General features: G+C 43.9%; 1 protein-coding gene across 1 annotated transcript; it reads left to right on the top strand.

Annotated features, from left to right (window-relative positions):
• Window positions 1-6,408: 6,408 nt before the first annotated feature.
• LOC139536788 (transmembrane protein 272-like) lies at window positions 6,409-23,039 on the top strand. Its single transcript, XM_071337410.1, has 5 exons — window positions 6,409-6,604; window positions 16,715-16,798; window positions 17,238-17,288; window positions 17,418-17,627; window positions 21,843-23,039. The coding sequence occupies exons 2-5, from the start codon at window positions 16,735-16,737 to the stop codon at window positions 22,049-22,051; spliced, it is 534 nt and encodes a 177-aa protein (XP_071193511.1). The 5' UTR covers window positions 6,409-6,604; window positions 16,715-16,734; the 3' UTR covers window positions 22,052-23,039.
• The last annotated feature ends 4,957 nt before the right edge of the window (window positions 23,040-27,996 follow it).

Here is a 27,996-nt window from a genome sequence, read left to right as displayed (position 1 = left end):
AGGCGCTGTAGGTAGGCTAGTTTACATGAGATTATTATGGATATGAGGGAGAATATTTTTATTTGTGAAATGGTAGTCCAGCATCGATCATCATGTCCCCAGAATGAGGCCCTCGATATTTATTGGAATGGCGCATCAAGGTCACAGTGCACTTTCTTCACCCTGTGAAGTTCATCATTTATTTAATCTGTAGCCAAATCAAATCAAAATCAAATGTATTTACAAAGCCCTTCTTACATCAGCTGATATCTCAAAGTGCTGTACAGAAACCCAGCCTAAAACCCCAAACAGCAAGCAATGCAGGTGTAGAAGCACGGTGGCTAGGAAAAACTCCCTAGAAAGGCCAAAACCTAGGAAGAAACATTGAGAGGAACCAGGCTATGAGGGGTGGCCAGTCCTCTTCTGGCTGTGCCGCGTGGAGATTATAACAGAACATGGCCAAGATGTTCAAATGTTCATAGATGACCAGCAGGGTCAGATAATAATAATCACAGTGGTTGTCGAGGGTGCATCAGGTCAGCACCTCAGGAGTAAATGTCAGTTGGCTTTTCATAGCCGATCATTCAGAGTATCTCTACCGCTTCTGCTGTCTCTAGAGTTGAAAACAGCAGGTCTGGGTCAGATAGCACGTCCGGTGAACAGGTCAGGGTTCCATAGCCGCAGGCAGAACAGTTGAAACTGGAGCAGCAGCACGGCCAGGTGGACTGGGGACAGCAAGGAGTCATCAGGCCAGATAGTCCTGAGGCATGGTCCTAGGGCTCAGGTCCTCCGAGAAAGAAAGAGAATTAGAGAGAGCATACTTAAATTCACACAGGACACCGGATAAGACAGGAGAAATACTCCTGATATAACAGACTGACCCTAGCCCCCCGACACAAACTACTGCAGCATAAATACTGGAGGCTGAGACAGGAGGGGTCGTGAGACACTGGCCCAATCCGACAATACCCCAGGACACGGCCAAACAGGCAGGATATAACCCCACCCATTTTGCCAAAGCACAGCCCCCACACCACTAGAGGGATATCTTCAACCACCAACTTACCATCCTGAGACAAGGCCGAGTATAGCCCACAAAGATCTCGGCCATAGCACAACCCAAGGGGGGGGGCGCCAACCAAGACAGGAAGATCACGTCAGTGACTCAACCCACTCAAGTGACGCACCCCTCCTAGGGACGGCATGGAAGAGCACCAGTAAGCCAGTGACTCAGCCCCTGTAATAGGGTTAGAGGCAGAGAATCCCAGTGGAGAGAAGGGAACCGGCCAGGCAGAGACAGCAACAGCGGTCCGTTCACCTTCACACTCCTGGGCCAGACTAACCTCAATCATAAGACCTACTGAAGAGATGAGTCTTCAGTAAAGACTTAAAGGTTGAGACCGAGTCTGCGTCTCTCACATGGGTAGGCAGACCATTCCATAAAAATGGAGCTCTATAGGAGAAAGCCCTGCCTCCAGCTGTTTGCTTAGAAATTCTAGGGACAGTTAGGAGGCCTGCATCTTGTGACCGTAGCGTACTTGTAGGTATGTACAGCAGGACCAAATCGGAAAGATAGGTAGGAGCAAGCCCATGTAATGCTTTGTAGTTTAGCAGTAAAACCTTGAAAATCAGCCCTGCCTTAACAGGAAGCCAGTGTAGGGAGGCTAGCACTGGAGTAATATGATACTTTTTTTGGTTCTAGTCAAGATTCTAGCAGCCGTGTTTAGCACTAATGGAAGTTTATTTAGTGCTTCATCCGGGTAGCCGGAAAGTAGAGCATTGCAGTAGTCTAACCTAGAAGTGACAAAAGCATAGATTAATTTTTCTGCATCATTTTTGGACAGAAAGTTTCTGATCTTTGCAATGTTACGTAGATGGAAAAAAGCTGTCCTTGAAACAGTCTTGATATGTTCATCAAAAGAGAGATCATGGTCCAGAGGAACGCCGAGGTCCTTCAGTTTTATTTGAGACGACTTTACAACCATCAAGATTAATTGTCAGATTCAACAGAAGATCTTTGTTTCTTGGGACCTAGAACAAGCATCTCTGTTTTGTCCAAGTTTAAAAGTAGAACATTTGCAGCCATCCACTTCCTTATGTCTGAAACACAGGCCTCCAGCGAGGGCAATTTTGGGGCTTCATGTTTCAGCAGAATGTGCAGCTGTGTGTCATCCGCATAGCAGTGACAGTTAACATTATGTTTTCGAATGACATCACCAAGAGGTAAAATATATAGTGAAAACAATAGTGGTACTAAAACAGAACCTTGAGGAGCATCGAAATTAACAGTTGATTTGTCAGAGGACAAATCATTCACAGAGACAAACTCTGAAAGATAAGATCTAAACCTGGCCAGAACTTGTCCGTGTAGACCAATTTGGGTTTCCAATCTCTCCAAAAGAATGTGGTGATCGATGGTATCAAAAGCAGCACTAAGGTCTAGGAGCACGAGGACAGATGCAGAGCCTCGGTCTGACGCCATTAAAAGGTAATTTACCACCTTCACAAGTGCAGTCCCAGTGCTATGATCGGGTCTAAAACCAGACTGACGCGTTTCGTATACATTGTTTGTCTTCAGGAAGGCAGTGAGTTGCATAATAAACTGCATGGTTTCCCACGTTATATGGGGAGGATCACACACACCATATGATCGCTTGACCAGTTTACTTTGATATTCTGGTTATTTTATCAAGCCTTACCACCCCATTTCTCACATAATTCATTTTATTTACACAAAAGGATCCCACCATGTAAAACAAACTAATTATCTGTCAGTATTTTTACAATTGTACCAAAACATCCTGTTTCCATCACAGGTGCCATTCATTTTTTATATAGTATGACTTTACTTGCATAAAAACTGTGGATGGAATCGTGGTTAGAGATAGCTTTCCATCAAATTGACTTATTGCACACAAAAGGCTGTGCATAATGTGCATAAAAATACCTTTTGCGGTCACATTCCCGTGTACCGAATAAAAAATGCAAGTTAAATGGGTTTGAATCGGATTGTCAACTCTGTTTTTCTCACATTTGTTTTGTGTTACATAGCGATTTTGGCACATGCGCTCTAGCCAACAGCGACAGCAGATAGGCTACCTGCACGCTTTTGGTTTGAGCGCACAATTTATAGCCTACATTATGAGATTGACAAAAGAGCTCATTTATTTCTCTTTGTCAAACTGCAGCCAATCATCGATGGTCATGTCACCAGAATAAGACCCTCAATATTTATTGGAAAGGAGCATCAAGCTCATCAACTTGCACCACCTTGTGAAGTTCATCATTTATTTCATCTGTAGCCTCAAATTGTATGCTTTACAGATGAGTCACAGTGGGAGGACCACACAACATGTTACCGCATGACTCCAAGTTCTCCAATATGATTTTTTTATTTCACCTTTATTTAACCAGGTAGGCCAGTTGAGAACAAGTTCTCATTTACAACTGTGACCTGGCCAAGATAAAGCATAGCATGACAAAAACAACAGAGTTACACATAAACATAGTCAATAACACAAAAGAAAATAAAAATATTAAGATCTATGTACAGTGTGTGCAAATGTAGAAGAGTAGGGAGGTAAGGCAATAAATAGGCCATAGAGGCTAAAATAATTACAATTTAACATTAATACTGGAGTGATAGATGTGCAGATGATGAAGTGCAAGTAGAGATACTGGTGTGCAAAAGAGCAAGAGGTTAAGTAATAATATGGGGATGAGGTAGTCGGGTGTGCTATTTACAGATTGGCTGTGTACAGTGTGGCAGACCAGGGGGTTTGGTCAAGACGTTTACACAGATCAGACACGTACAGAGTACGATTAGCTCGGTTTCAAGGGTGTTTAAATAATCAATCAAAAAGAAAAGGATAGGGTCTCATAGGGGAGACCTCTCCGGGATACCGTCTTCTGGGCTCCGGGTCTTGCTGTATCCTGTCGGGCACAAAAACTGAACTCCCTCATACCTCTGCAACCGTCCCCAACTATACGGGAGTCCTTTCTTCCCCCGCTCTTTTTTGTGTGCTGCCCTTCTGGCAGCTTTATGGGCCTTGCACAGCTGGTGAGCAATCAGCCCTTGATTACTCATCAGCCCCAATTAGTCCCGACCGGCGAGCCCGTCGAGACCTGGCACGTCCAGCAGATGGAGCCATCGCCTCGTGATGTATACTCCGTCTGTCACCATGCCTCGACGAGTCTCCCCCTGGTGGCTGACCTGCTGTACGCTGTCAGAGCAGCTTACCGATCACTGTACCTGTTGTGGCGTACAGCAGGTCTGTCACCAGGCCTCGACGAGTCTCCCCCTGGTGGCTGACCTGCTGTACGCCACAACAGGTACAGTGATCGGTAAACTGCTCTGACAGCTGATGCTTAAAGATATAAGACTCCAGCTTCAGAGATTTTTGCAATTCGTTCCTGTCATTGTCAGCAGAGAACTGGTAGGAAAGGAGACCAAAGTAAGTGTTGGCTTTGGGGATGACCAGTGCATGATGGTTATATATCTCAATATTTGTGCATAAAAGCGTTTCTACCGACAAAAAAAGATCTCACCTTGTCAATTCTGCGAGAAATGGTTGTGAAAACGCCTCGATGTGCAAATATTGATATAATAACCACCACATAGAAGTGAACTTGGAGTCACGCGATGATTTGTTGTGTGGTCCTCCCACAGTGACCATGTGCACATGCCCACCAATATCCCCTTATGATTGGGGATAGGCTACTCAAGTATTCTGTTTTTGAGTTAATGCATATAAACATCATATCCCGTTTACAATAACCAGGAAAAAAAATCTTGTATCTTGGTTATGACAAACCCGGATAAGAGGCCTGGGATATGCTGATCTTATGGCATGTAAACATCTTATCCCATTTTAATGTTGTTTTTGCAGATGTTTTTGCGGTCTGTGCAGGCTCAGTTTCACATATCATTGATGTTGTGTGATGTTTTCATCCGATTGTCAAACAAATTACTTCATAAAGTAGACTACCTGTTCAATCCACCATAATAATTTAGCCTACTATAATTCACTACTGGCTACTTTCACCCCTGATTTCCAACATTTGGTAGGCCATATTATAATTTGACATTTGGTAGGCCATTTGTTTGTCAACTATAGCTTGATACATGCAGCTTCTCTTGTCATAATTTGTTGCACCAGAAGACTAAATACATTGATATAATTAATGCTTTAGTAATCTAACACAGGTTTCGGTTAGGGACCGGGGAGAAAATGCATTAACTCCAAAACAGTGAAACGATTGGTCCTGTGCAAAATGTCCAAATGTCATCAGTTTGACGGGTTTTAAGGAAATTAAAAGCTGAGAAAATGAAGAAACATGATTCTGAAAAAGATTTCAGTTGGTCTTGGGTGCATATTTTATGTGGTTGAAATACTGTCTACTCACATAAGTGTCAATGATACTCATTCACATTTTCTCAAGAGATGCTGACAAAAATAAATATTAGATATTTTCCACTTCTGTTCCTGAGACAAAATTAACATTTGTTGTATACTTTCACTGCAAGAAATACATAATTCTCACAGGGTAGTAAAAAATTGTCTACATTATCGAGATTATTATGGATAAGAGCAATAACACTTATAATTGTCAAATGGCATCAATCATGTCACTAGAATAAGACCCTTGATATTTATTGGAAAGGAGCAATGCAAGTTGATGAGCTTGATGCTCCTTTCAATAAATATTGAGGGTCTTATTCTGGTGACATGATCGATGCCATTTGACAAATAAGTGTTATTGCTCTTATCCATAATATACTCAATGTAGACTATTTTATTTAACCTCGACTTAAAACTATTTATCTAATCTTTAACTAGCCTTGTATCTGTGAGTTGTTGGCTAGAGTAGACACATTTTCTATTTAATGCAACAGTTTGTGACAAAACTACTACTATGAAAATTATATGGAAACACATTGGACTTTAGATTTGTATTCGTTAGGCCAACATGAAAACTCCGTTTTGGTCCGTCTGGTAGAAACACACCACTGGTGGTAAAATGCGCATATTTTCTTTATGCGTATTTTAGAATATTTGCATGAAAATCAGTCGCCAATTGGATGAAAACCTAGCTACTTTCACATTTCCTCGAAACAGCAGAAGTTGTCAGACTTGCTGTTCGTGTAGACCTACCTCTCCCTTCGACTTCCGTCTACAGTCAACAACTTTCGGTTTACCACTCAAACACGCCCGTTGGCCGTGTTCGAGAACATCAAAACGACTGCAGGGAATAGCCAACGGACTGATCTACAAATCATCTTTCATAATAAATAATTACTCATTAATATTTATAGATCAGTTGGTCACAATTTGCCCATGATACATTGCTGTTTTGATCCTCTAGCTTGTTCATATCACTGTGCGGGGTTTCGGTATGTTCAGCAACAGCGTGATCTGCTAGGATGGTCCCTCCCTCCCTCCGTCACTCCACCGGAGCAACGGAGAAAGAGGGAGGAAGTTTACAGAATTGAATTTGCTGAATCTTCAGTCTACTTTGTGTCTATACTTTCATTTAGCCTCTAATCTACATTCATCCGTCTCTACTTTTATGACGCCATCGCAGTAACTGGTGATTTGTACACTGTCACAACTACGACCGACAGGTAAAATATTATTTTCGGATACTGTAAACTCTTTGCTTACTAAGATACGATGGGTGTATTCATTCCGCCAATTCTGTTGCAAAACGGTTCTTAAATGGAAGCGAACGGAACGGGGAGTACCTACATGCATTTGTCTAATATAAACGTATTTGTTTTAGTTGCAAAACGTTTTGCAACGGTTTCTCAGAATGAATACACCCCATATTATGGTCAGCAACTGGTAGGCCTACTCTGTTTAATAATTGCTGCAGAAAAGCGCAACTTTATTTGCTTGGAATGTCAAGCAACAATATAACGTTTGTAAAATAAATCGAAAGTCCCCATTCTTAACACCCGATAAATACAGGTTTTTCCAGGTGTACCTCACCTGTTAGCCTCGTACGAACCACCCTGTTCTCGCGAGTTTACTGTTTCTGTTTCGCTACACATTCCTGTAGCGAAACAGAATGTAAGCTTGCGATATCAGGATGGTTCGTAGGGGGCTAATGTTGTAAAAGCAAGTGAGAAATGTGTTATATTGTTCACGGATAGTTTACCGACAATTAACGTGATTTGATCAATCTTGTAAATAATATCAATCCATAACAAATACATGGCCAATTTAGGCTATCACCATATCCATAATTCTGTAGCCATAACTACAAAATATTAGTCAAATGGTGAGTGAGTGGTTGCTCTATTTCACAAGACCAAAGGAAATGCAGAAAGCATGTGATTGGTGATGTGAGATTGTAATCCTCTGCTGGAGGAGAGCCAGTTTCACAGCAGATCTGGGTTCTGTGTAATAGTTGATCCAGAGCTTGATCTGGAGTTAACACTACTTGTAGCTTCGTTTGGAGAATGGGGGAATCAACCAACCACAGCTATGATATCTCACACACCAGCTGAAATATATATATAAACACATTTTTACCTGGACAATTCTGTACACAATGGAAAGAGGCCCATGCAGAGAATACTGTAAGCAATGACCATTGGAGTATGGCCTTGGAGGCTCAGGGTGTAGTAGGTAATATAATGTTGGATTATGGAATGTGGTTGAAATCTTAAACTGAAGCCCTCGTCAGAAAATTATAATTTCAGGGCCATTCTAAGAAGTTTCTCCATACATTCTCCTCTTTGGGGCGGCAGGTAGCCTAGTGGTTAGAGCGTTGGGCCAGTAACCTGAAAGGTTGGTAGATCGAATCCCCGAGCTGACAAGGTAAAAATCTGTCGTTCTGCCCCTGAACAAGGCAGTTAACCCACTGTTCCTAGGCCGTCATTGTAAATAAGACGTGCCTAGTAAAATAAATCAAATTAATTATGTTATACTACCCTGTTCTAGTACTTATTCTACTGCTCTTTACTCAGACATTCTTACCCTCTTAGAGCAGCACAAGGCTCAGCCACTGAACTCGTGGAGACTTAAACCAGATATCCTTGGCTTTTACTATGAGGCTGACTGCTGCATTGTTAGCCTCAGATGTGGAGTCATGCCTGTTCAGATTTACTAGGTAATTGGGTTACTCTGGGTTACCAGGGGTTCTGTCCATGCAGCATGTGTTAGGCCATGTGATAGGTCATTTGTTCCCAGAGTTTTCCCTTGTGGTCAAACAGAATAGGGCCCGGTGTTATGATACCGATGATTTGTCACCACAGATGCTTTGCTTAAGTTTCTGCCACTGTGGCTAGATGGAGTAGGTCTACAGCTACATATAGTGGTTGCGTCGGGGACAACAGTTGTTGACAACTGTAGCATTGAAGCTAAAAGGCGCTGCATGGTCAAGCCAATGTCTGCATTGGCCGTGCAGCATTAATGGTGATATGGCCTTTGCAGAAGTCAGGGCATTCATACTTCGCGGTGCATCAGAGAGCTGTTGCGAAGGAAGCTGTCAAGGAAGTGAGTTTATACAGGACCTCCCACCCTCACCTACCGTCAACCAATCATAAATAAGAATTTGTTCTTAATAACTGACTTGCCTAGTTAAATAAAGTTTTTTTTAAAAGAAGCTTTATGGAGCCCTCTGCATCTTTTTAAAATTTGAGAGGTGCACAGCGTTGTAGTACAGAGCTCAATTTGACTACGCAATTGCGTCGCACCATCCATATGGCGCCTCCGACAACATTTTCGAATCAAGCAGGAAATGTCTTTTAGCCAAACCCTAACCTTAACCACATTCTCCTAACCTGCTCCATTAATTCACCTAGCATGCTGCGTTAGTTCTACTAACCTGCCACGTTAATTAATCTTACCCACCACGTTATCCTAACCTGCCAAGTTAATTATCCTCACCTGCTATGTATCCTAAACAAACCATCTGTGCTGACAAATCATCAGTATCACCACACCTGTTTCCCGATAGTGATGGAATTCATGCTTACAAGTGTTTTAACGATGCATCTTTCCTACAACAGTCGAAAATGTAACAATACACCAAGCAGAGAGAACGGTTGCTAATTGCGTTGCTGATTCTGATAGGATCGAAAGTAAGGGAGAGCTGCTTTCGTATCAGGCTACACATCATGAAATGCAGTACCAATCAAAAGATTGGACACACCTGCTCATTCAAGGGGTTTTCTTTATTTTGACTATTTTCTACATTGTAGGATGACAAAACTATGAAATAACACATATGGAATCATGTAGTAAGCAAAAAAGTGTTCAACAAATCAAAATATATTTTAAATGGCCTCCCGAGTGGCGCAGTGGTCTAAGGCACTGCATCGCAGTGCTAGCTATGCCACTAGAGACTCTGGGTTCGAGTCCAGGCTCTGTCGCAGCCGGCTGCAACCGGGAGACCCATGGGGCGGCGCACAATTGGCCTAGCGTTGTCCGAGTTAGGGGAGAGTTTGGCCGGCAGGGATGTTCTTGTCCCATCTCACCTCCCATTGCGCACTAGTGACTCCTGTGGCGGGCCAGGCGCAGTGAATGCTGACACGGTCGCCAGGTGCACGGTGTTTCCTCCGACACATTGGTGCGGCTGGCTTTTGGGTTAAGTGGGCATTGTGTCAAGAAGCAGTGCGGCTTGGCTTGGTTGGGTTGTGTTTCGAAGGACACACAGCTCTCGACCTTCACCTCTCCTGAGTCCGTACGGGAGTTGCAGCAATGAGACAAGACTGTAACTACCAATTGGATACCACAAAATTGGGGAGAAAACAGGGTAAAGATATATTTTATATTAGAGATTCTTCAAAGTAGCCACCCTTTGCCTTGATGACAGCTGTGCACACTCTTGGCATTCTCAACCAAAAGTCTTGAAGGCGTTTCCACATATGCTGAGCCCTTGTTGGCTGCTTTTCCGTCACTCTGCGGTCCAACTCATCCCAAACCATCTCAATTGGGTTGAGGTCGGGTGATTGTGGAGGCCAGGTCATCTGATGCAGCACTCCATCACTCTCCTTCTTGGTCAAATAGCCCTTACACAGCCTGGAGGTGTGTTGGGTCATTGTCCTGTTGAAAAACAAACGATAGTCCCACTAAGCGCAAACCAGATGGGATATCGTATCTCTGCAGAATGCTGTGGTAGCCATGCTGGTTAAGTGTGCCTTGAATTCTAAATAAATCACTGACAGTTTCACCAGCAAAGCACCCTACACCATCACACCTCCTCCTCCATGCTTCACGGTGGGAACCACACATGCGGAGAACATCCGTTCACGTACGATTTGAAACAAAAATGTAAACAAAATCTCACATTTGGACTCATCAGACCAAAGGACAGATTTCCACTGGTCTAATGTCCATTGCTTGTTCTTATTGGTGTCCTTTAGTAGTGGTTTCTTTGCAGCAATTCAACAATGATGGCCAGATTCACGCAGTCTCCTCTCAACAGTTGATGTTGAGATGCGTTTGTTACTTGAACACTGTGAAGCATTTATTTGGGCTGCAATTTCTGAGGTTGGTAACTAATGAATTTATCTTCTGCAGCAGAGGTAGCTCTGGGTCTTCCTTTCCTGTTGCGGTCCTCATGAGAGCCAGATTCATCATAGCGCTTGGTTTTTGCGACTGCACTAGAAGAAACTTTCAAAGTTCTTGAAATTTTCCGGATTGGCTGACCTTCATGTCTTAAAGTAATGATGGACTACCATTCCTCTGTGCTTATTTGAGCTGTTCTTATGGACTTGGTCTTTTACCAAATAGGGCTGACTTCTGTATACCACCCCTACCTTGTCACAACACAACTGATTGGCTCAAATGCATTATGAAGGAAAGAAATTCCACAAATGAACTTTTAATAAGGCACACCTGTTAATTGAAATACATCCCAGGCGACTACCTCATGAAGCTGGTTGAGAGAATGCCAAGAGTGTGCAAAGCTGTCATCAAGGCAAAGGGTGGCTACTTTGAAGAATCTCAAATATTTGTTTAACACTTTGTTGGTTACTACATGATTCCATATGTGTTATTTCATATTTTTTATGTCTTCACTATTATTTTAAAATGTAGAAAATAGTCAAAATAAAGAAAAACCCATGAATGAACAGGTGTATCCGAAATTTTGACTGGTACTATATTCTGAACAAAAATATAAACCCAAAATGTAAAGTGTTGTTCCCATATTTCATGAGCTCAAATAAAAGATCCCAAAAATGTTCCATATGCACAAAAAGCTTATTTCTCTATAATGCTGTGCACAAATTTGCTTACATCCCTGTTAGTGAGCATTTCTCCTTTGCTAAGATAATACAGCCACCTGACGGGTGTAGTATATCAAGAAGTTTATTAAACCGCATTATCATTACACAGGTGCACCTTGTGCTGGGGGCAATAAAAGGCCACTGAAATGTGCAGTTTTGTCAAACACAATTCTCCTCAAGTTGAGGGAGCGTGCAATTGGCATGCTGACTGCAGGAATGTCCACCAGAGCTTTTGGCAGATAATGTTATTTTCTCTACCATAAGCCGCCTCCAACGTTGTTTTAGAGAACTTGACAGTACGTCCAACCGGCCACACAATCGCATACCACGTGTAACCACGCCAGCCCAGGACCTCCACATCCGGCTTCTTCACCTGCGGGATCGTCTGAGACTAGGCACCCGGACAGCTGATGAAACTGTGGGTTTGCACAATCAAAGAATTTCTGCACAAACTGTCAGAAACCATCTCAGGGAAGCTCATCTGTATGCTCGTCATCCTCACCAGGGTCTTGACCTGACTGCAGTTCGCCGTCGTAGCCGACTTCAGTGGGAAAATGCTCACCTTCGATGGCCACTGGCATGCTGGATAAGTGTGCTCTTCGCAGATGAATCCCAGTTTCAACTGTACCGAGCAGATGGCAGACAGCGTAGCGTGTATGGTGTCATGTGGGCGAGCAGTTTGCTGATGTCAATATTGTAAAACAGAGTGCCCCATGGTGGGGTTATGGTATGGGCAGGCATAGGCTACGGACAACTAACACAACTGTATTCTATCGATTGCAATTTGAATGCACAGAGATACCGTGTTGAGATCCTGAGGCCCATTGCCATTCATGCGCCGCCATCACCTCATGTTTCAGCATGATAATGCAGGGCCCCATGTCGCAAACTGAAAATGTCCCAGTTCTTCCATGGCCTGCATACTCACCAGACATGTCACCCATTGAGCATGTTAGGGATGCTCTGGATTGACGTGTACAACAGCGTGTTCCAGTTCCCACCAATATCAAGGAACTTCGCACAGCCATTGAAGTCAGCTGTGCCCTCGATACCATATGTGAATTGCCCCCCATCTATCTTCTGAGCTCGTGCTACTAGGTGACCTAAACTGGGACATGCGTCACACCCCAGCCGTCCTACAATCCAAGCTTGATGCCCTCAATCTCACACAAATGATCAATGAACCTACCAGGTACAACTCCAAATCCGTAAACACGGGCACCCTCATAGATGTCATCACCCTCCAAATACACCTCTGCTGTTTTCAATCAAGATCTCAGCGATCACTGCCTCATTGCCTGCATCCGTAATGGGTCTGCGACCAAACGACCACCCCTCATCACTGTCAAACGCTCCCTAAAACACTTCTGCGAGCAGGCCTTTCTAATCGACCTGGCCGGGATATCCTGGAATGACATTGACCTCATCCCGTCAGTAGATGATGCCTGGCTATTGTTTAAAAGTGCCTTCCTCACCATCTTAAAAAAATTGAACTAGGAATAGATATAGTCCTTGGTTCACTCCAGACCTGTCTCCCATTGACCAGCACAAAAACATCCTGTGGCGGTCTGCATTAGCATCGAATAGCCCCAGTGATATGCAACTCCATGGAGAATAAGAGCACCTCCTCCCAGCTGCCCACTGCTCTGAGGCTAGGAAGCACTGTCACCACTGATCAATCCACTATAATTGAGAATTTAAATAAGCATTTCTCTACGGCTGGCCATGCTTTCCACCTGGCTACCCCTACCCCGGTCAACTGCCTGGCACCCTCCACAGCAATCTGTCAAAGCCCCCACCATTTCTCCTTCACCCAAATCCAGATAGCTGATGTTCTGAAAGAGCTGCAAAATCTGGACCCCTACAAATCAGCCGGGCTAGACAATCTGGACCCTCTCTTTCTAAAATTATCTGCAGAAATTGTTGCAACTCCCATTACTAGCCTGTTCAACCTCTCTTTCGTATCGTCTGAGATTCCCAAAGATTGGAAAGCTGCCGCAGTCATCCCCCTCTTCAAAGGGGGTGACACTCTAGACCCAAACTGCTACAGACCTGTACCTATCCTACCCTGTCTTTCTAAGGTCTTCGAATCCCAAGTTAACAAACAGACTACCGACCATTTCGAATCCCACCGTACCTTCTCCGCTATGCAATCTGGTTTCAGAGCTGGTCATGGGTGCACCTCAGCCACGCTCAAGGTTCTAAACGACATCATACCGCCATCGATAAGAGACATTACTGTGCAGCCGTATTCGTCGACCTGGCCAAGGCTTTCGACTCTGTCAATCACCACATTCTTATTGGCAGACTCGACAGCCTTGATTTCTCAAATGATTGCCTCGCCTGCTTTACCAACTACTTCTCAGACAGAGTTCAGTGTGTCAAATCGGAGGGCCTGTTGTCCAGACTTCTGACAGTCTCTATGGGGGTGCCACAGGGTTCAATCCTCGGGCCGACTCTCTTCTCTAGATACATCAATGATGTTGCTCTTGCTGCTGGTGATTCTCTGATACACCTCTACTCAGACACCATTCTGTATTCATCTGGCCCCTCTTTGGACACTGTTAACTAACCTCCAGACGAACTTCAATGAATATACAACTCTCCTTCCGTGTCCTCCAACTGCTCTTAAATGCAAGTAAAACTAAATGCATGCTATTCAATCGATCACTGCCCGCACCTGCTCGCCCGTCCAGCATCACTACTCTGGATGGCTCTGACTTAGAATACGTGGACAACTACAAATACCTAGGTGTCTGGTTCGACTGTAAACTCTCCTTCCAGACTCACATTAAGCATCTCCAATCCAAAATGAAATCTATAAATCGGCTTCCTATATCGCAACAAAGCATCCTTCACTCATGCTGCCAAACATACCTTCGTAAAACTGACCATTCTACCGATCCTCGACTACGGTGATGTCATCTATAGCCTCCAACACTCTACTCAACAAACTGGATGCAGTCTATCACAGTGTCATCCGTTTTGTCACCAAAGCCCCATACACTACCCACCATTGCAACCTGTACGCTCTCGTTGGTTGGCCCTTGCTTCATACTCGTCGCCAAACCCACTGGCTACAGGTTATCTATAAGTCTCTGCTAGGTAAAGCCCCGCCTTATCTCAGCTCACTGGTCACCATAGCAGCACCCACTCTAGCACGCGCTCCAGCAGGTATATCTCACTGGTCACCCCCAAAGCCAATTCCTCCTTTGGTCATCTTTCCTTCCAGTTCTCTGCTGCCAATTACTGGAACGAACTGCAAAAATCTCTGAAGCTGGAGACTCATATCTCCCTCACTAGCTTAAAGTGCCAGCTGTCAGAGCAGCTCACAGATCACTGCACATAGATGGGCTATCTACCTACCTCATCCCCATACTGTATTTATTTATTTATTTTGCTCCTTTGCACCCCAGTATCTCTACTTGCACATTAATCTTCTGCACATCTATCATTCCAGTGTGTAATTGCTATATTGTAGTTACTTCGCCACCATGGCCTATTTATTGCCTTAACTCCCTTACCTCATTTGCACTCACTGTATATAGACATTTTGTTTTCTTTTGTTCTACTATATTATTGACTATGTTTTGTTTATTCCATGTGTAACTCTGTGTTGTTGTATGTGTCGAATTGCTATGCTTTATTTTGGCCAGGTCGCAGTTGCAAATGAGAACTTGTTCTCAACTAGCCTACCTGGTAAGGTGAAATAAAAAAAAATAAAAAAAGGAGTGGGACAACATTCCACAGGCCACAATCAACAGCCTAATCAACTCTATGCGAAGGAGATGTGTCGCGCTGCTTGAGTCAAATGGTGGTCACACCAGATACTGACTGGTTCTGATCCACGCCCCTACCTTTATTTTTAAAGGTATCTGTGTCCAACAGATGCATATCTGTATTCCCAGTCGTGAAATTCATAGATTATGGCCAAATGTATTTATTTAAATTGACTGATTTCCTTTTATGAACTGTAACTCAGTTAAATCTTTGACATTTTTGCGTTTATATTTTTGTTCAGTGTACATTGAGACAAATTACAGGCAGTAGCAAAATATAACTAACTTGATTGAAATTGGCCTATAGCCTACTGTTTATATTTTAATTCAGTCATCTCGGTTTGTTTTTAATTAACTGCAAAGACATTGGCAACTTTGTAGTTGTAGTCAACTTTGTTCTGAAGTTATCGGCATCCCCCAAACATACACACACACACACACTACTAAGACGCAGGCAATACTGTTGACACAACATTTGCAGTACAGTACATCATTTCTCAACCATTTTTGTCCCTGTACTGGTGAGACATGGTCCTCTTCTTTTTTTTTACCAGCTCATGCTTAAAACAAATACAATATGTAAAAATACCACTGCAGATTAAACTCACCACTATAACTGTGCCTCTACCCTAGCCATTGTGTTTGTCTCCCTGTTATGCTGTCTGTCTCTGCATCTTCTCTGCGCTTCTTCTTGTTCTGTCTGTCTGTATGCTTAAGCCTTATAGATTATAAAAGCCAAACTAACAATTTAGGTTATATTGCAAATTAGTGCCTGTCATATTTGTTATTTTGAATCAACAACTACCCCAAGTGTTAATTGGGGTAGTAGGGGGTAACTACACCCCTGGGGTAACAATAAATGTCCTCTGTGTCATCACAACTGAGATATTTCAACAAAACGATTTTGTGGTAACTTGATCAAATGTTTTTAAATTTGGAAAAAGTTGTAGATATATTCCAATGAAGTTAAATCTATATATATGTTTAAAATATAAAAGTAGGAAAGCCTTATGATAAATAACCCACTTGTTTAAAGAGAAACATTTTGATAATGTTTATATTAAAGTAGTATTATGTTGGATGAGTGTTTTGGGGGCAACTCGCCCCTCCCCCTACTAGGGGGTAACTGGCCCCTGGGGTTTGGTTTCCAGGTTTTTGATGGCATTCCATTTGCTCCGTTCCAGCCATTATTATGAGCCGTCTTCCCCTCAGCAGCCTCCACTGCTCCAAACGTTGTTGAGTTCCATTTTGTTCTTAAATGGAAGTTGTAGTTCAGTCATGTCTCTTAAAAAAGTATCTGCAAGAAGTTGGAAGGAACCATGTGGACTTCGCTCCACTTTAGAGCATGGAAGAATTTGTCATTCATAGATGTGCAGCTCATGTCAAATACTTAGCATACTATTCAGATTGGAATGGCAACGCGTGGAAACCATAAAATTAAAATACACTACAACTTCCGTTTATGAACCCAGCAGCTTTTAACGTCATGTTGAAGAGCGTCTGGAGTAAATAATTTATGTTGCAAAACGTTTTTCCAACACTATCCAACTAATGAATACACCCCTGGTAGTCCCTCCTTGTTTCATTCAGTTTTCTTCTGTTTGGTGCCTAATGAACACGACCCGGTTGACATGTATCCATCCACAGTCGCACAGTTAAATGATGATTATAATGAACTCTAGACTAACAGCTCACTGTGTGCCTCACTTTGCAGATCAGTGAGTATCAGCAGAAATGGAGGACGGGACTCTACTGCAGAACATGCGCCAAGCGCCCAAACCAAGTACTCCTGTGCTTGGTATGCTACCCTACATACAGTTTAAGCTGTGTTTTTAAACTGTGTTTTTGTGTTGTCTTATGTGTGAATGTATGGGTGTATGTGTGTGCGTGTTAGGGACTATGAAAAAAAACTGCTATGTGCCATTATATGTAACCACATGTTTTATCTGATGCAACTGTAGTCTTATTTTCTCTGCCTGGTGTTTTCAGGCAGCTTGTTGATAAGTGGCTAGCCACTGTACACCACTGAAAGGAATAATACACAAAAAAAACTATCGTTTTGGTATTTTTTTCATTAAAATCGACAGTAGATACAGTTCCAAAATGTTTTGCATGTCAGGATTCAAGTTTAAGATATAAGACTTTCAAAAAGCTAATTGTAACTTGCCACATCATGAATGCAGAAACATCGAAAGATAACTGTTGTGATTGTTTGCCTTGTTCCTCTGTGCCTTCAGTCATATCCAAACTCATCATGACTGCCTTGCCAGTCGCCCAGATCGCAATAGGTATGTATCATATACTATTAATTAAAAGTATTTTTATTATCCCACGCATACACACACACGCAGATGTAATGTTAGTTACCTTTGTTTAGCCTACTTTCTGACACCCATACACCTTCTTCTCCCTACTAGGTGGTATGTTCCTGGAGAACTGCCCCCAGCAGCGCTATATCCCCATCTACCTGGTGGTGACGGGGGTGTTTGCCCTGGCACTGGCTGTCCTGTCCTGCCTACCCTGCACCAGGGAGCAGGAAGAGGGGCAGCAGCAGAGCCCTCTCAGCACCCTTTGTACCGCCTGGAACTCTCTAGTGTCACTATTCCTCTTCTGCTGGTTCATAGCAGGTGAGGAAAGATAATGAGTGGTTGTAAATGGTGTGAACAACAGTGAGAAGTAAAAAGGGAAGTTGTAGGTACTTAAAGGGCTATTGCAGTTACTGATTTGGCGTTGTTTTAGATTTGGTTAGTTAAGAAATGCTAGCAGCCATGACTGAGTAAAAAAAGTAACTATTATATTGACAAGAGAGCCAAGTGACCGCTCTAACAATGAAAATACATGTCCTCAATGATTGAAGGCAGGCGAGATCAGGTGGGACCATTCTAGCCAATGAGGGGGCAGATAGTTGCCGGAATGCCAGGTGCATCCACTTATATCAGTACATTGGTAACAGTCTAAACATTATGAAACTTCTATCTGATCAAATAAGCCTGACGTAATTTGACACTAGACCTCCATACAAAAAAGGTCTCATCTCACAGAGATTTTAGGCGGAGTAAATCCTCTCGCTTTGCCTCTTCCTCTCTGACTGAATTCAAACGTGAGTTGGTTTCGGGGTGTGGTTTGAGGTGGGATTACTCTGCCTAAAATCTGGCCATTTGAGATAAGCCCTTTCCTTTCCAAAGCAAAAACAGATTAAGAAAAACTGGAATATCACATTTACATAAATATTCAGACCTTTTACTCAGTACTTTGTTGAAGTACCTTTGGCAGTGATTACAGCCTTGAGATTTCTTGCGTATAACACTACAAGCTTGGCACACCTGTATTTGGGGAGTTTCTCCCATTTTTCTCTACAGATCCTCTCAAGCTCTGTCAGGTTGGATGTAGCCTACAAAATCGCAAAGAACGTGAAATATATTCACATGTGCGCTGCACACAGCCTAGTTGCAGCGGAATATCAAATGCAGGCAGCAAGAGTGCGCAGCTCTCAACTGGTTTTGGAATGGAGCAGCTCACAGAAGGACATTGGTAGCCGGTCGGTAGGAAAAACGTTTCGACGTATGATATCTACCAGTAAATGCGAACTAAGGCAACAATGGGTATGCAAACCAGGTATTGAAAAAGTTTGATCCGAAAGTCTTGGTTAGTAGGCTCTTTTTTATCTGCAATTCAGTCATCATGCCCTGTTTGCATTAGGGGCGTAGGTATGGGTGGACAAGCCCACCCACTAGGGAGCCAGACTCACCCAATCAGATTGAGCAAAAACAGAAAAAATATATTACAAAAATAGTCCACAGTACCCCATCCCCCCCAAAAATATTCATTTATATTTTTCTCAGACCTCCTAAATGGTCTCCTAATATGTTTTAAGCATTGTTGTGGACTTAACATCACATGTTTGTTTTTCTATAAAGAAAGTGTGGAAAACGAATAAAAACCATGGTAAAACATCGAATTTTCACCCATGGGGCCTTTCCGTCGTTGTGCAGGCCGTTTGGGATTTTTTTGGCAAACTTTTAGTATGCACCACTACACAACTGCATAGGGCCGATGGAAAGACAGCAGCCACACACAGCGTGATGTTAAAGGAAAAGCAGTCCATTCACTCGGACATACTCTACCGGTCCAAAGTTTTAGAACACCGACTCATTCAAAGGTTTTCCTTTATTTTGACTATTTTCTACATTGTGGAATAATAGTGAAGACATCAAAACTATGAAGCAACACATATGGAATCATGTAGTAAACAAAAAAAAGTGTTAAATCAAAATAGATTTTAGATTCTTCAAATAGCCACCCTTTGCCTTGATGACGGATTTGTACAGTTGACTTGGTCTCGCCCCCTCTCTGGTCTTGACTCGATTTGCGCCGTTCTTGGTCTTGAATCGATCTCGCTTTAGGTGGTCTTACCTTATTTAGTCACGTAACGCACTCTGCAGGTGTGGCTACCTTGCTCACTCTGAATACATTTCATTCAACTGCTGAAAACCCTCCCACCTGCTGGCCAACATATTTTCTGGTGGAGTTTTCATTTTCGGTACATTTATCTTAAGCCATCCCTTTAAATACAGTGTACCTTTCATTAGAATTGGCCACCCTCCCCCTCCCTATTTTGTCGACAGACTCAATAGAATATATCGAGAGAACGGGTTCAGAATATTAGGGATCAATGAAAGAAAGCCATCTAAATATATGCATATTCGTCTCCGTTTTAACACCACCTGGTAGAGTTAAAAATACTCTGATCTTGTCATTATTTAGAGTTAGGAATGAATTTATGAATAATAATAAAAACAGGTTTGGAGAGCCTTTACACATGAATGAAAATTGCCACTTTTAGTTCTTTAACCCATGGTAATGTTGGAAGATTAGTGTACATAGAATTATAATAGGAAGAATAGTGTACGATAGTAGGCTATGCCCTCGTCTATTGCCTGCACTAACCATGGAACTGTGATGACACAGCCAAGTATTGCGGCATGCGACGGGTTCAAACTTTTACGGCTTAGTCTGTGCTCTGCTCCATAATGATTTAATTAGCCTACATGTCTTTTATTATATACAAAGTATGTGGACACCCCTTCAAATGAGTGGATTGGGCTATTTCAGCCACACCCGTTGCCGACAGGTGTATAAAATCGAAGCACACAACCATGCAATCTCCATAGAAAAACATTGGCAGTTGAATGATCTTACTGAAGAGCTCAGTGACTTTCAACTTGGCACCATCATAGGATGCCACTTTTCCAACAAGTCAGTTTGTCAAAATTCTGCCCTGCTAGAGCTGCCTCGGTCAACTGTAAGTGCTGTTATTGTGAAGTGGAAACGTCTAGGAGCAACAATGGCACAACCGCAAAGTGCTATGCCCACAAGCTCACAGAACGGGACCGCCGAGTGCTAAAGCACGTAAAGATTGTCTTTCCTCAGTTGCAACACTCACTACCGAGTTCCAAACTACCTCTGGAAGCAATGTCAGCACAATAACTTTGTCAGGAGCTTAATGAAATGGGTTTCCATGGCCGAGCAGCCGCACACAAGCTTAAGATCACCATGCGCAATGCCAAGCGTCAGCTGGAGTGGTGAAAAACTCGCCGCCATTGGACTCTAGAGCAGTTGAAATCCGTTCTCTGGAGTGATGGCAGTCCGACGGACGAATCTGGATTTGGCAGATGCCAGGAGAACGCTACAGGCCCGAATGCAGTGCCAATTGTAACGTTTGGTGGAGGAGGAATAATGGTCTGGGGCTTTTTTTCACAAATCTGTGCTTTCAACTTTGTGGCAACAGTTTCAGCATGACAATGCCCCCGTGCACAAAGCGGGGTCAATACAGAAAGGGTTTGTCGAGATCAGTGTGGACAAACTTGTATGGCCTACGCAGAGCCCTGACCTCAACCCCATCAAACACCTTCGGAATGCTGACTGCGAGCCAGGCCTCGTCGCGTTGCACAACATCAGTGACCGACCTCACTAATGCTCCCCCCCAAAAATTATTGGTCACATACACATTGTTAGCATATGTTATTGCGAGTATAGCAAAATGATTGTGCTTCTAGTTCCAATAGTGCAGCAATATCTAACATGTAATCTAACAATTCCACAACAACTACCTAATACACACAAATAAGTGGAAATACAAGACAGGAAAATCAGAAGCCGGTATCGGTTCACAAGTTAATTTATCTTCCAATTTCAGCTTCCATTAACCAAGTTATCTTTTGCTTAGCAAACAAAATGGAGGATATAACATAAGTCACACAATCAAATAATTAAATCAAACAAAAAAAGGTTTCAGTGCAAGGAAAGCACATGAACTTTAATCATATCCTTAATGTAAATCATAATCTCATCCAAGTAATACTTATCTTTGCCAAGGCTTCACAGGAGCTCTGCCACAGCCTCCAAACAAACTTAACTTCCCTCTCACCTGCACCTTCCCCAGGGCAGCCACACCCCAAACAAATGTTATAAAGGGGCAGGGACAAATGAGGAGCTAATCGTATTACTCAATGATTCAAGCAATAGCACATGGGTAGAAGCATGCACAGTAATTAAGGGTATTCGTCACACCTGTGACAGGTACATAACGATTTTGGGAGGATTAAACTAGCAGAGATCAGAGTATGTTGTTGTTTGACAAAATCTGAACATATAGGGCCAGTCTCCTCCCTGGATTAAGAAGCACTCTCAATGAAGACTCTCTTTTTAAGTATGTTTTTTTAGTCAAGGACTTAACTTTATTTGTGCCCAGGAACCCACAAAACCAGCCCGTAATGTATTCAAAAGGGTTATCAGCCTTCCCTTCTATTTCTTCACCCTCCCTTCTATCTCTCCATCTCCAGGCAACGTGTGGATCTACTCTATATTCCCTGCAAACTATAATGAAGGAGACGCTCTCCACTGCAACAAAACCCTGTATCTTTTTGCCTTCTGGACCACCACTCTGGTATACATCTTCCTGGGCATGCTCATGGTTGGGGGCTGCTGTGTGCTTGTCTGCATGTGTCTGTGTGGTGGAAGGGGGATGGGCTCGAACAGTGCCGACGTCTGAGGGGGAGGCGAAGGGTGCTTATCTGGGTTTAAATATGATTTGTTTCCTTGCAAATGCTTTAGCTGCGCTTAATTGAGCTTGCCTGACACATTGGAACCAATGGAATGGTCCCAAAAGTACAACCCCTACCCATCTGGCACTCTAGTCAGGCTAAATCAAACACTGAAAAGTATTTGAAGAAAAAAATCATATTTGAACACAGGTCTATTGGGTGGGGAGGGCATGGGGATCAGGGCTCTGTTCAGGAGGGAGTTGTGTTGCAGAACATTCAGATATGTTTTGTAGAACAGAGACAGTTGGATTGTGTGTCATGTTTGAAACGGAATCGTTTGTTTATTCCTTAAAATTCTATATGCACTGTTTTGAACATTTAAATGTCACTGAATACACCTCTGTTGGGTGGGGAGTGTGGGAGGGGTGTGGTCCTATCCAGGTCCAAGGAGGGTTCAACACACACTGCACATTGCATTAGCATTGTGAAAAATTATTATCCATATTACCATGCCTTCTAACCTTTTGTACTCACAACCTGTCTGTATGTGTGCCAAATAATCAGCTTTATATTTCCAAATGTACATTGTTAAACACTCATCTGTCTAATCTCTTTCTGGTCTATTCTTTACTCTGTATATTCCAGCATAAATAAATGTAATCCATATGTAATGGCGCCTCCACATGAATATGACTGTCTAGATGAGAATTTCACCCCGTAGGCATAATGTACTGAGAATAAAGTGACAGTTGTCTTTCTCAGTGTGCTAAAATATGTGTCTGGATGTGCCGCTGCCTTTCCATTCGGAGGAAAAATTGTCTATTTGAAAGAAATGTTTGTGATGCAAGTTGCTTTCCTGTGTAACGTGATGATTTTGTGTGTTGATTAACAGAAACATTAGTTGACTGAGTAGTAGATTTAATGTCATGCATGTCATTTGTTCAACAATACAAAATCACACTTTTAGCAAATAAACATATTCAACCTCTCTAGTAATTGCAGGTCATACACAGCTTACTTTAGCATATTAGATGTATAGTACCAGTCAAAAGATTGGACACACCTACTCATTCAAGGGTTTATCTTTATTTTTACTATTTTCTACATTGTAGAATAATAGGGAAGACATCAAAACTATGAAATATCACATATGGAATCATGTAGTAACCAAAAAAGTGTTAAACAAATCAAAATAGATTTGAGACTCTTCAAAGTAACCACCCTTTGCCTTGATGACAGCTTTGCACACTCTTCAAATCACATTTTATTGGTCACACGCACGTGTTTAGCAGATGTTATTGCGGATGTAGCGAAACGCTTGTGTTTCTAGCTCCAACAGTGCAGCAATATCTAAGAAGTTATATCTAACCATTTCACAATACACACACAAATCTAAGTAAAGGAATGGAATTAAGAATATATAAATATATGAACGAGCAATGTCGGAGCGGCATAGACTAAGATACAGTAGAATAGAACACAGTATATACATGTATATACATGAGATTAGTAATGCAAAATATGTAAACATTATTAAAGTGACTCGTGTTCCACCTATTAAAGTGGCCAGTGATTTCAAGTCTACATATATAGGCAGCAGCCTCTAATGTGAGAGGTAGTGATGGCTATTTAACAGTCGGATTAAACTGTTCAGTCTCTCTGTCCTAGCTTTGATGCACCTGTACTGACCTTGCCTTCTGTATGATAGCGGGATGAACAGACAGTGGCTCGGGTGGGTAGCTAGTTTGCCCTCAGTGATGCGTTGGAGAACCCTGCGTATGTGGGCGGTGCAGTTGCCATACCAGGCGGTGATATAGCCCGACAGGATGCTCTTAATTGTGCATCTGTTAAAGTTTGTGAGGGTTTTAGGTACCAAGCCAAATTTCTTCAGCCTCCTGAGGTTGAAGATGAGCTGTTGCACCTTCTTCACCACACTGTCTATGTGGGTTGACCATTTCAGTTTTGTCAGTGATGTATACGCCGAGGAACTTGAAGCTTTCCACCTTCTCCACTGCGGTCTCGTCGATGTGGATAGGGGGATGCTCCCTCTGCTGTTTCCTGAAGTCCACAATCATCTGCTTTGTTGACGTTGAGTGAGAGGTTATTTTCATGGCACCACACTCCCAGAGCCCTCACCCTGTAGGCTGTCTCGTCAATGTTGGTAATCAGGCCTACTACTGTTGTGTCGTCTGCAAACTTGATGATTGAGTTGGAGGCGTACGTGGACACCCAGTCATGGGTGAGCAAGGAGTACAGGAGGGGGCTGAGCATACACGCTTGTGGGGCCCCAGTGTTGAGGATCAGCGAAGTGGAGGTGTTGTTTCCTACCTTCACCACCTGGGGGCGGCCCGTCAGGAAGTCCAGGACCCAGTTGCACAGACCCAGGGCCTCAAGCTTAATGATGCACTTGGAGAGTACTATGGTGTTGAATGCTGAACTATATTCAATGAACAGCATTCTTACATAAGTATTCCTCTTGTCCAGATGGGATAGGGCAGTGTGCAGTGCGATGGCATCGTCTGTGGATTTATTGGGGCGGTAAGCAAATTGAAATGGGTCTAGGGTGTCAGGTAAGGTAGAGGTGATATGATCGTTGACTAGTCTCTCAAAGCACTTCATGATGACATAAGTGAGTGCTACAGGGCGATAGTCATTTAGTTCAGTTACCTTTGCTTTCTTGGGTACAGGAACAATGGTGGCCATCTTGAAGCATGCGGGGACAGCAGACTGGGATAGGGAGATATTGAATATGTCCGTAAACACACCAGCCAGCTGGTCTGCGGATGCTCTGAGGACGCGGCTAGGGATGCCATCTGGGCTGCTTAAATGTCACACTTATATGTCTTACTCACTTCAGCTACGAAGAAGGAGAGCCCACAGTCCTTGCTAGCGGGCCACGTCGGTGGCACTGTGTTATCCTCAAAGTGGGCGAAAAAGGTGTTTAGCTTGTCCGGAAGCAAGACGTCGATGTCCATGAGGTGGCTGGTTTTCCTTTTGCAGTCCGTGATTGTCTGTAGACCCTGCCACATACATATCGTGTCTGAGCCGTTGAATTGCGACTCCACTTTTTCTCTATACTGATGTTTTGCCTGTTTGATTGCCTTACGGTGTTACACGGAGCGGAACAGGTGAGCCCAAGAGCAGACTCAGACGAAGAGACTGGGATGAGGTAACCAAGGTATTTATTGAAACACAGGGGAAAGATGGAGTGCAGCTCAGCGGAAGCTCGGGCGGATGGCAGGAAAACAGGTGCGGAGGCTGAGGATGGAGCGAGAGGTGTTGGGACAGGGTAAGCAGGTCCGGAGGGGAATCCAAGGGAGCAGTAGAGTGGGGGATCCAGTACAGAGTAGCAGGACTGACGAGACGTGGGAGTGGAGACAGGGCTGGGCCGGGCTGAGTATTTGTTGGTGTTGATTATGGAACAGGTTGCAGCTGGTGGGGATCTGCTCTGACTCCAACACACCTGTCTCTCTACACACACACACACACACACACAGAGAGAGAGAGAGAGGAAGAGAGCACTGGGAGAGTGGTGGCAGGTCAAGGAGACACAGGATGAGCAGTAGAGGGCGTCGGCAGGAGCAGATGTAACAGTACCCCCCGCCCCCGCCCCCCCTCTACGGGCACCACCTGTCACCCAGCACCCAGCAGCGCTTCTCAAGCCTGTATCCTTTCCAGTCCAGCCGCGACCCCAAAGGCGCACGTCCAGAAGACGCCAGACAGTATAGGCAGGATGGTCATCGATGATCCAAGGGGGTGGAGGAGCTACTGCAGGAGGAGACAGGGGACTGGAGCTGACAGGTTTAAAACTTCTTATGGGCAGCGGCCAACATCCGGTGAAATTGCAGAGCGCGAAATTCAAACTACAGAATTATAAACATCAAAATAAAGCTTAACTTCTTGTTAATCCAGCCGCTGTGTCAGATTTCAAAAAGGCTTTACGGCGAAAACACACCATGCGATTATCTGTGGACAGCGCCCCGCACACAAAAGCAAGAAACATATATTTCAACCAGGCAGGTGTGCCACAAAAGTCCGAAATTGCGATATAATAAATGCCTTACCTTTGATGATCTTCTCCTGTTGGCACTCCAAAAGGTGAAAAGCGGATGAAAAGCGTGCCCAAACAGAGCCTTTCTAGGACCGTTACCTGGGTCATGTTGGTTCTGCTGAGCCTGGCAAAAACGGGACTCGATCTCCCAGGAAACGGTGGCAACGATGCAGATGGATGGCACAATGCTCTCTGGCTCAGAACTTGTGTTGTCGGCGGTGAATTGACGGGAGAGGGCGTCAGGCTTAATATTCCTAGATCCGGGGCGAAAAGTGAGTGTATAGTTGAATCTCCCAAAGAGCAATGCCCACCTGGCTTGCCGGGAGTTCAGACGTTTGTCAATCTGGATGTAGGACAGGTTTTGTGATCCGTCCACACAATGAAGGGGAGAACCGAGCCCTCCAGCCAGTGACGACATTCCTCGAGATAGCTTCACTGCCAGGAGTTCCCGGTTACCGATGCCAAAATGTCTTTCTGCAGGTTAGAGCGTGCGAGAAAAGAATGCACATGGGTTCCCCCTTTGATCAGAGGGGGAACGTTGAGACTGAACATCACCTACCCCGGTGTTGGAGGCGTCCACCTCGACAATGAACTGGAGTTCTGGGTCTGGCTGGGTGACGATTGGAGCGGAAGTGAAGCGGTGCTTGAGTTCCCGGAACGCTACCTCTGCCTCAGGGGTCCAGTGGAACAGAGTGGAGGTGGAGGTGAGAGTGGTGAGAGGTGCTGCCAAATGGCTGTAGTTATGGATGAAACATCTGTAGAAAATGGCAAACTCCAGGAAAGGGTGCATTCGAGGGCGCATGCCACTCTGTGACTGCCCTGACCTTGGCAGGGTCCATCCGTAACTGTCCCTGTGTAATAATGTAACCCAGGAAGGACACAGAGGAAGCATGAAACTCACATTTCTCAGCTTTAACAAAAAGCTTATTCTCCAACAGCCTTTGGAGAACTTGACTAATGTGTTGCTGGTGAGCCTCAGGGTCCTTAGAAAAAATGTGAATGTCTTCTACATACACAAAACGAAGCGTCCAATCACATCACTCAGAAAGTCATTAACCAGGCTCTGGAAAACAGCAGGAGCGTTAGTGAGACCAAAAGGCATGACCAAATACTCAAAGTGTCCAAGTGGTGTGTTGAACGTTGTTTTCCACTCGTCTCCCTCTCTGATGCGGACAAGGTGGTAGGCATTCCGGAGGTTGAGTTTAGTGAACACCGTGGCACAATGGAGGGGGGCAAAAGCAGAACTGATGAGTGGCAAGGGATACTTGTTCTTCACAAGTGAGAGAGGTTATACAACCTGCTACTAGGGAGAGGAGCTCCAGGCTGAAGCTCTATAGCACAGTCATACGGCCGATGAAGCGGCAGAGATGGGGTGTGGTGCTTACTGAATACAGGAGCTAGACTGTGATATTCTGGAGGAACTGAAGACAGGTCTGGGGGTTCTAGAATGGACTGGGGTGCAGACAGGGCAGGAGGAAGGGCAGAATGTAGACAATTAGAATGACAAAATGTACTCCAAGTAGTTACCCTTCCGGTGGTCCAGTCAATCTGTGGGTTGTATAGCTTTAACCATGGATGACCCAGAACCAGAGGTGAGTGAGAACAGTCGATTATGTGGAAACTGATCTTTTCCTGGTGATTTCCAGAGAGACGCAGGATAACAGGAACAGTTCTCTCCAAAACACGGAAGAGTAGTTTTCCATTGAGAGTGTTGGCATCCAGAGGTAAATCAAGTGAAACAGTGTCCAGACCCAACTGATTAACAACCCCTCGGTCCAGAAAGCTCTCATCGGCGCCTGAATCGATGAGAGCAGGCAGAGGAAAAGCCTGGCTCTGCCACACCAGGTTGGCCTCAAGCAGGGGTCTGGGAGATGATGGGCAGGTGATTTGGCTCAACAGTAT

The sequence above is a fragment of the Salvelinus alpinus genome, chromosome 13, assembly GCF_045679555.1.
Source record: "Salvelinus alpinus chromosome 13, SLU_Salpinus.1, whole genome shotgun sequence".
NCBI lineage: Eukaryota > Metazoa > Chordata > Actinopteri > Salmoniformes > Salmonidae > Salvelinus > Salvelinus alpinus.
This window is presented reverse-complemented; position numbering and strand designations above follow the sequence as displayed.

Coding starts and splice junctions, on each gene's coding strand:
- LOC139536788 (XM_071337410.1), top strand. CDS start 16,735: ATGGAGGACGGGACTCTACTGCAGAACATGCGCCAAGCGCCCAAACCA. Junction 17,289..17,417: donor AGTCGCCCAGATCGCAATAG/GTATGTATCATA, acceptor TCTCCCTACTAG/GTGGTATGTTCCTGGAGAAC. Junction 17,628..21,842: donor CTTCTGCTGGTTCATAGCAG/GTGAGGAAAGAT, acceptor CTCCATCTCCAG/GCAACGTGTGGATCTACTCT.